The sequence below is a fragment of the Podarcis vaucheri genome, assembly GCF_965113315.1.
Source record: "Podarcis vaucheri genome assembly, chromosome: 13".
NCBI classification, from domain to species: Eukaryota; Metazoa; Chordata; class Lepidosauria; order Squamata; family Lacertidae; genus Podarcis; species Podarcis vaucheri.
Genome location: NC_138751.1, coordinates 2,976,740 through 2,987,339, shown reverse-complemented (window position 1 = coordinate 2,987,339; position 10,600 = coordinate 2,976,740). Strand labels below are relative to the sequence as shown.

Sequence of the window (10,600 nt, the reverse complement as noted above, 5' to 3'; positions counted from 1 at the left end):
GCTAACGCCGCCGAAGACAGAATCGGGAGTCAAAACGACCTTAACAGATTGCAGAACTGAGTCCAAATGAACAAAATGAGTTTCAGTGGGGACAAATGTCAGGTCCTACGCTTAGGCAGGGAGAACTAGGTCGGGGGCCAGCAAACGTTCAGCAGGGGGCCGGTCCGTTGTCCCTCAGACCTTGTGGGGGGGCCGGACTATATTTTGAAGGGAAAAAAAGAACGAATTCCTATGCCCCACAAATAACCCAGAGATGCATTTTAAATAAAAGGACACATTCTACTCATGTAAAAACACGCTGATTCCTGGACCGTCCACGGGCCGGATTTAGAGGGCGATTGGGCCGGATCCGACCCCCCCCAGGCCTTAGTTTGCCTCCCCATGAACTAGGTACAGAAATATAGGATGGGGGGGGACCTGGCTTAACAGCAGACCAGGTGACAAGGATCTAGGGGTCTTGGTGGACCACAAACTTAACATGAGTCCACAGTGTGATGCAGCAGCAAAAAAGGCCAACGCTATTCCAGGCTGCATCAACAGAAGTCTAGTGTCCAGGTCAAGGGAAGTTTGGTACTATGTTATGTACAGTGGTACTTCGGGTTACAGAAGCTTCAGGTTACATACGCTTCAGGTTACAGACTCCGCTAACCCAGAAATAGTGCTTCAGGTTAAGAACTTTGTTTCAGGATGAGAACAGATATCGTGCTCCGGCGGCGCGGCGGCAGCAGGAGGCCCCATTAGCTAAAGTGGTGCTTCAGGTTAAGAACAGTTTCAGGTTAAGAACAGACCTCCGGAACGAATTAAGTACTTAACCCGAGGTACCACTGTATTTTGGTTTTTCTATCTTGCAAATTGCCCCTTGATCCTTGAATGGGCAGTGTAAAAATTTAATTAATTAAAAATAAATAAATGTCAAGGAGAGCTTTCTGATGGTAAAAGCTGTTCAGCAGTGGAATGGACCTCCTTGGAGCGTGGTGGGCTCTCACTGGATGTTTTTAAGCAGAGGTTGAGCGGTCATCTCCCAGCTGTGTTTCCTGCATAGCAGGGGGTTGGGCTAGATGACCCCTGGAGTGCACCCCAAATTTACAATTCTATGAAATCTGGAGGGCAGCACATTGACTACCCTGTTCCAAGCGGATCATCAAAGTCTTAACTCAAGCCTTTTCCAGAACGACTGCATAGCCCTTTGTTGTTGTTGTTTTTTAAAAATAATTTTTACTGAATGATTTTACGTTACAAAAAACATTACAACCATACTACCACTAAATATAATTGAGAAATAAAAATTACACGCATCAATATTTAGTTTATTTGTTATTTACCCTCTTATTTCCTCCCAAACATTCCATGCAAAAACACACATATGTACAGACACACACACACACACACACACACACACACACACACACACACACACACAAAATGATAACAATGAAAGTAAATACTTTCCCCCCTTTGATCTTACAAAATCTTTTCTTCGGTTTTGACTTCCTGTCAAGTCCCTTCGCATATGTTTTATCTTGCAATCGAATGTGCTCAAAACGATAAACCTTTCTATATAAATTTTCCAATCCGTTCTTCGGCTGCATAGGCCTTTGCAGGGGTTGAACAGCTGTGGAGGACCTCCCCACCCTACCTCCTGTCCTCCATCCCAGAATAACTCGGATTAGGAGAATGGCAGGGCCCCTGGGTGACTTTTGCCGGTCTCTGGGGAAACCTCCCTGGAGAGCAGCAAGAATCCCTGGGAGGCAGAAGGGAGAGGGAGGAGGAAAAGGTTTCCTTGGCAATCCCAGGTTTCCCCTTGGGATGATGGATTTCGTGGGAAGGGGGGGCTTACGGGATGACGGAGGTGTTGGGAAGAGGCTGTGGTGGGGGGAGAGAGAAAGCTGTTGGTTGGGGGTGTAGCGAGAACCTCCAGGCCTTCATAAGCCGAACTGTTGGGAGATTCAGAACAGATGAAAGAAAGTCCTTCCAGTGCATTTTTGACCTGTGGAACTCCCTCCCACAAGATGGTCAAACCCCTAAAGGTAAAGGGACCCTGTGACAGGGTGAGCTCCCGTTGCTCGGTCCCTGCTCCTGCCAACCTAGCAGTCCGAAAGCACCTCAAAGTGCAAGTAGATAAATAGGTACCGCTCCAGTGGGAAGGTAAACGGCGTTTCCGTGCGCTGCTCTGGTTCGCCAGAAGCGGCTTAGTCCTGCTGGCCACATGACCAGCTGAACGCTGGCTCCCTCGGCCAATAAAGCGAGATGAGCACCGCACGGAAACACCGTTTACCTTCCCGCCGGAGCGGTACCTATTGATCTACTTGCACTTTGATGTGCTTTCGAACTGCTAGGTTGGCAGGAGCAGGGATGGAGCAACGGGAGCTCACCCCTTTGCGGGGATTCGAACCACTGACCTTCTGATCTGCAAGTCCTAGGCTCTGTGGTTTAACCCACAGCGCCACCCACGTCCGTTATCGGTCTACATTCATTTACAAATATTGTTCAACAATAGTCCTAATATACATTTTTAATTCATTTTGATGTTATTATCCAATAAATTTCTTGTGTTTTTCCATTATGGGGTTTATTTCCTCTTCTGTGTTTCCAGACAACCCTGTCTCACAGGGGGTTGGGCTGGATGGCCTCTGGGGTGCCTTCGACCCTTCCATGATTCTAACCCTTTGCTGCTTCTCTACCCATCCAGGCCGCCCTTCCTTCCTTCCTTCCTTCCTTCCTTCCTTCCTTCCTTCCTTCCTTCCTTCCTTCTCTCTTCATATTCCTTCCCTTCTTTTCCTTCCTTCCTTCCTTCCTTCTTTCCTTCCTTCCTTCCTTCCCACCAGCCAGCCAGCCAGCCCCCACTCCCTGCCCTTTCTCCACCTCCCCCCCCTTCCCGTAACCCGTCCCCTGGGCAACACATGCCTTTCACTGGGGGACAAAAGCCCCCCTCCAGTCCCCACCCCAGGAGGACACCCCCCCCTGGCTCCCTCGGCCTTGCCAGCAGGGGGTGGCCCCTGTTGCCCGGGGAGATGGGGTGGGTGGTCCGAGCACCCCTATAAGAACGGCAGCCGGGGAGACAGGCAGGCCAGACGCACCCAAACCATCCTTCCGCTCGCCCCTGGGGGGTCCAGGCAGCCCACCCGTCCGACATCCCAAAGGAGAAACTCGCTGGCTTGTTTTGGGGGGAAGGATGAAGGTCTTGCCTGCCTCCCTCTTCCTCTTCCTCCTGCCCCTGGCCTCCCAAACCCCTGTCCACTCAACCCAGGTAAGTAGAGGACCCCAGGAGAACCCCACTTCTGTCTCAGACCCCCACTTCTCTGTCGAAGACCCCACATCTTCGAAAGCATTCCAATGCACCAATGTTTTTTGGAGAGATCTGAATTGCTGGTGGGTACGAATTTTGGGAGCGGGGCACAGGGTCCTACTTATGGGGTGAGTGTTTTTTTGGGGGGTTAAATTTCTCCTCTCTTGTCTCCTTCCCTCTTCAGTCCTTGCTGGAGATACTTGGGGAAGACCTGGCCACCTTGCTGTCGGCCAACGAAGGGGACCACCACCCGCCGCCCTCCCAAATCCTACGCGGCCAGCACCCCCTCCACGATGCCCCCGGCCCCCCAGCCCCCTCCTCAGGGGAGCGCGCCTTTCTCCACTTCCTGAAAGACTTTGTGAGCACCCAGAAGAAGTTCCGGGGGCGAGCCAAGAAGATGGCCCAGCAAGGGTGCTTTGGCATCAAGCTGGACCGGATCGGGACCCTCAGCGGCCTTGGGTGCTAACGGTAAGCCTGGGTGTGGAGTCGTTGAGGAAAGGGGGTTGGGGAGAGGGAATGGGCAGAGTCTGCATCTCAGAAGCCCTCTTTCTCGGCACCTCTAGGTGTTAACATGCCTACACAAGTGAGGGCAACCAAAATGGTCCAAGGCCTGGAAACGATGCCTTATGAGGAACGGCTAAGGGAGCTGGGCATGTTTAGCCTGGAGAAGAGGAGGTTAAGGGGTGATAGGATAGCCATGTTCAAAGATATAAAAGGATGTCACATAGAGGAGGGAGAAAGGTTGTTTTCTGCTGCTCCAGAGAAGCGGACACGGAGCAATGGATCCAAACTACAAGAAAGAAGATTCCACCTAAACATTAGGAAGAACTTCCTGACAGTAAGAGCTGTTTGACAGTGGAATTTGCTGCCAAGGAGTGTGGTGGAGTCTCCTACTTTGGAGGTCTTTAAGCAGAGGCTTGACAACCATATGTCAGGAGTGCTCTGGTGGTGTTTCCTGCTTGGCAGGGGGTTGGACTCGATGGCCCTTGGGGTCTCTTCCAACTCTAGGATTCTATGATTCTAGTCCCTATGAGGTTGCCCACCAGATGTCAAAGAGAAAAACAACGACCAGAATTTTAGAAGACATCTGAAGGCAGACCTGTTCAGGGATGCTTTTAATGTTTAATAGACTATTGTATTTTAATATTCTGTTGGAAGCTGCCCAGAGTGGCTGGGGAGATCTAGCCAGATGGGCGGGGTATAAATAATAAATTATTATTATTATTATTATTATTATTATTATTATTATTATCCTGCGCTGATCATGTTCAAAGCAGCAGGATCTGCTGAGCCTTCCCTGGGCACCCAGGAGGCGTTGGAAGAAGAATCCCTTTTGGATCGATTCCAAATTTTCATGGAATCCAGGCACAGAACCGTGGAATTGTTGAGTGGGAAGGGAGCCCAACAGTCATCTAGCCCAACCCACAGCAAAGCAGGAATCCTGCCCATGCGGAGCACATTGCTTCCTCCAAATCAGCGGTTCTCAACTTGTGGGTCCCCAGATGTTGTTGGACTACAACTCCCATCATCCCTGAGCTCTGGCCTTGCTAGCTGGAGGTGATGGGAGTTGTAGTCCAACAACATCTGGGGACCCACGGGTTGAGAACCGCTGCTCCAAATAATCCTGGCAACGGTAGTTTTGCCCCTCGCAAGCTACAACTCCTAGCACCCCTAACAAACTACAGCTCCCAGCGTGGTGTAGTGGTTGAGAGCGGTGGACTCGTAATCTGGGGAACCGGGTTCGAGTCTCCGCTCCTCCACCTGCAGCTGCTGGGTGACCTTGGGCCAGTCACACTTCTCTGAAGTCTCTCAGCCCCACTCACCCCACAGAGCGTTTGTTGTGGAAGGGAAAGGAGAATGTGAGCCACTTTGAGACTCCTTAGGGTAGTGATAAAGCGGGATATCAAATCCAAATTCCTCTTCTTCGTCTTCTTCTTCTTCCCAGGATTCTTGCATTGGGGAGCGGAATGTGTTTTAGATAAGGTTAATCTTCTTCTTATTATTATTATTATTAATAATAAGAATTGGCTTTAAGAACCAAGCACAACATGTAGGCTAATAGTTAGTAGAGAATATAGTATAATAGAATGATGATATCATTCAAATTACAGTGGTACCTCGGGTTAAGTACTTAATTCGTTCCGGAGGTCCGTTCTTAACCTGAAGCACCACTTTAGCTAACGGGGCCTCCTGCTGTTGCTGCGCCGCCGGAGCACAATTTCTGTTCTCGTCCTGAAGCAAAGTTCTTAACCCGAGGTACTATATCTGGGTTAGCGGAGTCTGTAACCTGAAGCGCATGTAACCTGAAGCGTATGTAACCCAAGGTACCACTGTATAGGAATAAGCCAATCCAAGTTCATATGTACAGTGTAACAGAGTGGTGGAGACTGATGAAGACTATTACGAAACAGTGGCGTCATTCTGGAGACACTGTCCTTTTGAGGTTTTGGAGATGTCTTCCGTTGAAACTTTTGAAAGACTATTGAGAGACTTTACTTGGGAAGATTTTTAGACGACTTCTGTTGGAACTATTGTAAGACTGTCCTTAGATATCTAACTCTGTTATGTTGTACATATGAACTTGGATTGGCTTATTCCTAGTGTTGTGTTTGTATTGCTGTGATTAAATATGCTTTAAACAGAATCCTATTGCTGACCATGTCTCTGGACAGCCGACAAACAGAATTATTTGCCTCTGGTAAAGGTAAAGGGACCCCTGTCCATTAGGTCCAGTTGTGGCCGACTCTGGGGTTGCGGCGCTCATCTCGCTTTATTGGCCGAGGGAGCCGGCGTCCAGCTTCCGGGTCATGTGGCCAGCATGACTAAGCCGCTTCTGGCGAACCAGAGCAGCGCACGGAAATGCCGTTTACCTTCCTGCCAGAGTGGTACCTATTTATCTACTTGCACTTTGACGTGCTTTTGAACTGCTAGGTTGGCAGGAGCAGGGACTGAGCAACGGGAGCTCACCCCGTCGTGGGGATTCGAACCACTGACCTTCTGATCGGCAAGCCCTAGGCTCTGTGGTTTAACCCACAGCGTCCCCTTCTTTGTCTCTGAACAGCCGACAAATACCCTTTTCCCACCACATGTCCCCCTCTGGCAACTGTTACCTACAGGTAGACTGCCTCTGGGCTTGGAGGTAAAATTTAGCTACAGTCTGTAGACCTTTCACACCTCCTCCTCCTCCTCCATAAATTTATCAAATGCCCTTTTAACGCCTTGAGAGTTTGAGACTGTGGGTTCCTTACATTAACTATGTCACATACGAATATGCACTTCCTTTTCGACAACTGTTGCTTGTCCCCATCCAATTCAGGAAGGTGAGTCAACAGGATGCGTGTGTGCCAGGTGGCACTCCTTCACCTGGGACCACTCCTTCCTTCAGATCTCCCATCCGCAGTCAGTCTTTGCCTTTAGCTGCAACACAGGGGGTTGGACTAGATGACCCTTGGGGTCCCTTCCAACTCTATGACTCAATAATAATAATAATAAGGCAGAAATGACTGGCAGAATCCAAGACCAGGGAGAAGAAATTTAAAGACTATCTGCAGAAATACTGTAAAATTAATGAATGTTAAAATGATGTTGGACTGAAAAGAAGTGGTTTTGGCAACAAGGTTAATAAGAATAGGTAAATATAGATAGTTATACAGATGAAAATGTATAGTTATAATAGGTTAAGTATAGAGCAAAGTCAAATGAAAGAGGGTAAGGATTTGCTGAAAAGACTTGGAAAACGGGAATACAAAATGGGAGGTGTGAGGAGGTCAAGGAAATAAGCAAATGAGATCAAAGATGCTGAAAAATTGATTTATCCTTTTTTTTTAAAAAAATTCTTCTTTTTCCTATTTCCTTTTTTTCCTTCTTTCTAGGTTGCCTTTTTGTCAACTTTCTTGTTAGCTTGTGTTTGTTAGTTTTTGTTTGTTTTTTCTTTATGTGTAATTTTTTGTATAATCTCAATAAATATTCTTTAAAATAATAATAATAATAATAATAATAATAATAATAATAATAATAAAATTATTTATAGCCCGCCCTTCCCAGTTCAAAAACCGGGCTCAGGGCGGCTAACAATAAATGTATAACACTTAATTATAAAAGCAGCATAAAATACAGTATAAAAACATGAATAACAATAAAATTCAAAAATCAATTTAGGGGAAATAAGCGTAAGGGCTAGCTGGCTGAACTGGTCCTCTTTGGGCCAGTGAGGAGACCAGGGGAGAATTAGCTGTGGGGTCCCAGAGTGGGTGATCTTCATAAAAAGGGAAGGAAGAGGAATAAAAGATCAGGCTAAGTTCAAATTGAAAGCCAGGCGGAATAGCTCTGTCTTACAGGCCCTGCGGAAGGAGGATAAATCCTGAAAGGCCCTGGTCTCCTGGGACAGAGCCTTCCACCAGGTTGGAGCCACCACTGAGAAGGCCCTGGCCCTGGGGAAGGATAGTTTGGCTTCCTTAGGGCCCAGGACCTCTAAACTATGATTATTCATGGACCTTAAGGTCCTCTGCGGGGCAGACTAGGAGAGGCGGTCCCGTAGATACGAGAGTTTTGGCAATGGGAACTTGCCAGGGAAAAGGCAGGGGTCTGAGGGTTCGGGAACGGAGGCTCAAGTCTCCGAAGGAGGATCACAGGTGGACAGAACTTTCCAGATGTATGTCAAATTTGGAAAGGCTAAAAATTATGGCGGCAGCTGTTTTCAGCTCCTTTCCTAGCATAGAATTCGCATTTTTCACAGCTGCTGCACACTGGGTTGACATCTTAAAAGAGCTATCCACTAGGACTCCCAGGTCTCGTTCCTGGTTCACCTGCAGTTCAGACCCCACGAGCCTATATTTGAAATCTGCATCACTTTACTCTTGTTTAGGTTGGATTGCACCTGTCGGGGAATAAGAGGAGAGGTCCTCTTACTGCGGGACTTGACATCTTTCCGCAGGGCCTGCAAGACAGAGCTGTTCCGCCTGGCCTTTGGTTTGGGCTCAGTCTGACCCTTATGTTTCCCTCCCCTGATGGTCTTGATCTATGGGCTGCTTTTAAAATGAGGCTGCATTTTAAATTGCATTTTAACCCAGTATTTTAAATTGGTTTTTTTCCCTTTCCCTTTCCTCCCCCGATTATGTTTTTATTGTAATTTTACTGGTGTTAGCCGCCCTGAGCCCAGCTCTGGCCGGGGAGGGCGGGGTATAAATAAAAATATTTATTATTATTATTATTATTATTATTATTATTATTATTAGACCAGTTGCTGGTTAAAGAGCAGGAAACAGAGTAGGGATAAATAAATGCCCCAGAAGAACCGTGCTGGATCAGGCATGTGATTTAAAAGATGGGATTTGCTCCCATGAGCTGTACTGAGCGCCACCACGTTGGGTAGTTCGTAAAAATTCGACAAATCCATTGAGGAGGAGGCTATCCAGAATGCGGCAGCCAGACTGGTGACTGGGAGCGGCCGCAGAGACCCAATAACACTGGTCCTGAAAGACCTAGACTGGCTCCCAGTACGTTTCCGAGCACAATTCAAAGTGCTGGTGCTGACCTTGAAAGCCCTAAACGGCCTCAAAGGCCCAGTAGACCTGAAGGAGCGTCTCCACCCCCATCGTTCTGCCGGGACACTGAGGTCCAGCTCCGAGGGCCTTCTGGCGGTTCCCTCCCTGCGAGAAGTGAAGTTACAGGGAATCAGGCACAGGGCCTTCTCAGTGGTGGCACCCTCCCTGTGGAACTCCCTCCCACCAGATGTCAAAGAGAAAAATAACTACCAAACTTTTAGAAGACATCTGAAGGCAGCCCTGTTTAGGGAAGCTTTTAATGTTTAATAGGTTATTGTATTTTAGTGTTCTGTTGGAAGCCGCCCAGACTGGCTGGGGAAATCCAGCCAGATGGGCGGGGTATAAATTATTATTATTATTATTATTGTTATTATTATTATTAGTATTATTATTATCATCTGCTATATGCTCTTTCCAGGGCCAGAAGCAGACCTGCTGTTAAACTACGGAACTCCCTGCCACAGGAGGCTTTAAAAGAGAATTGGGGAAATTCTTGGAGGAGAGGGTTGCAGTTGGCTACCAGCCATGCCTTCATGGTCAGAGGCAGAGCAATGGGTAGATTTACAGAGAGGGCTGTTGATGGCTGCTAACCATGACATAACGCTTCTGAATGCCAATTGCTGGAAACCAGGGAGTAGGGGGAGAGCTGCTCTCGCACTCGGATCCTGCTTGTGGGTTTGGCTTTGGGCCACCTGTTTGGGCACTGCAAGAACCAGGATCCAAAAGCTGACAGAATATACCGAATTAGACGGTCTATCGGGGAAAAAATAAAGAATGAATCAAACCAGGAATTTGCTTCAAAATGGGAGTTTTTCAAAGAATATCTGAAATATAAATAAGGTAGTTCAAAATCTGTTGCTGCATTCGAGGAACTTCAGTAATAGTTGCAAGACAGATATAAGAATTAAGAAAAAGTTACGATAAAAGCGTGCATTGACAATAAGTAATATGATATCGAAATATGGAATAGACGGGAAGTTGGGTCTGTAGTGTGAAGACCAATTTATGTTTTATTGTTTGTTAAGAAAATTCCGTGCCTATAGTTATCCCTGTGTATAATTTGGTATTTGTGTTTTCTCTTTTTTTGCTGTATCAATATTTTTTTTTTTTAAAAAAAGAGAGAGAACCAGGATTTTGGCCAAGATGGGCCACGATTGCCTTGATCCAGCGAGCCTCTTCTGATGGCCTCATTCTGCTTCTTCTCTTGCAGGTGCCACCCCTCTGACGAAGCCCCCCAGGGGCCGAAGGACTCTGCACAGACAAAAGCGCCCGCCGGGTGCTTGCAAATAAATCTCCGTACCTGCCCCCCCCTCCAGGCGATCTGCCCCGCTTCAGACCAAAAAAGACAAAAGCCCCTCCACTACCCTGACCCCCACGGACTTACTCCAAACACCAAGCGTCTCAACGTGCCATTTGTAACCGATTGGAACCTGTCTTAATTTTTTGCAAAAATAAAATTGTTTCTGTTTGACATCCCCACCCCACCCTACCCAACTTCGCTGCCAAATTCATCTGGGTTTGCGGAACGTCGAGCCGTGCAAAGCGTATTTTCGATTTGGGTAGAGAAAAAAGACGCCTCTCTGCGTGTAAGGAGCACGTTGTCCTTGCCACTTGGTGAGCCAAGGCAGTTCTGGGATCAGGAGGCAGAGCTAACAAATGTTTTTTTTTCCAAGGCAGGACCGTCAGCGCTCACTTTCAGGGCAGGTAGCAGGAAATCCTTCTTCAGTTCACCTGCGGAACTCCCTGCCACTGGAGGGCCGCGAGCCATGTT

The 10,600-nt window shown here is 47.6% G+C and overlaps 1 protein-coding gene across 2 annotated transcripts; it reads left to right on the top strand.

The window, feature by feature from the left end:
- Positions 1-1,832: 1,832 nt before the first annotated feature.
- Positions 1,833-10,300, top strand: LOC309518121 (C-type natriuretic peptide-like). 2 transcript variants are annotated; one of them, XM_082197966.1, is made up of 3 exons: positions 1,833-2,027; positions 3,471-3,754; positions 10,040-10,300. In XM_082197966.1, the coding sequence occupies exons 1-2, from the start codon at positions 1,956-1,958 to the stop codon at positions 3,750-3,752; spliced, it is 354 nt and encodes a 117-aa protein (XP_082054092.1). In that variant the 5' UTR covers positions 1,833-1,955; the 3' UTR covers positions 3,753-3,754; positions 10,040-10,300. The 2 variants fall into 2 exon arrangements, with proteins under 2 accessions (XP_082054092.1, XP_082054091.1); XM_082197965.1 differs by lacking the exon at positions 1,833-2,027 and adding an exon at positions 2,590-3,247.
- Positions 10,301-10,600: the final 300 nt, after the last annotated feature.

Bases quoted from the DNA above. Each gene is read 5' to 3' on its own strand.
- LOC309518121 (XM_082197965.1), top strand. From the start codon at position 3,173: ATGAAGGTCTTGCCTGCCTCCCTCTTCCTCTTCCTCCTGCCCCTGGCC. The intron at 3,248-3,470 runs GTAAGTAGAGGA...TTCCCTCTTCAG, and splicing joins CCCCTGTCCACTCAACCCAG to TCCTTGCTGGAGATACTTGG.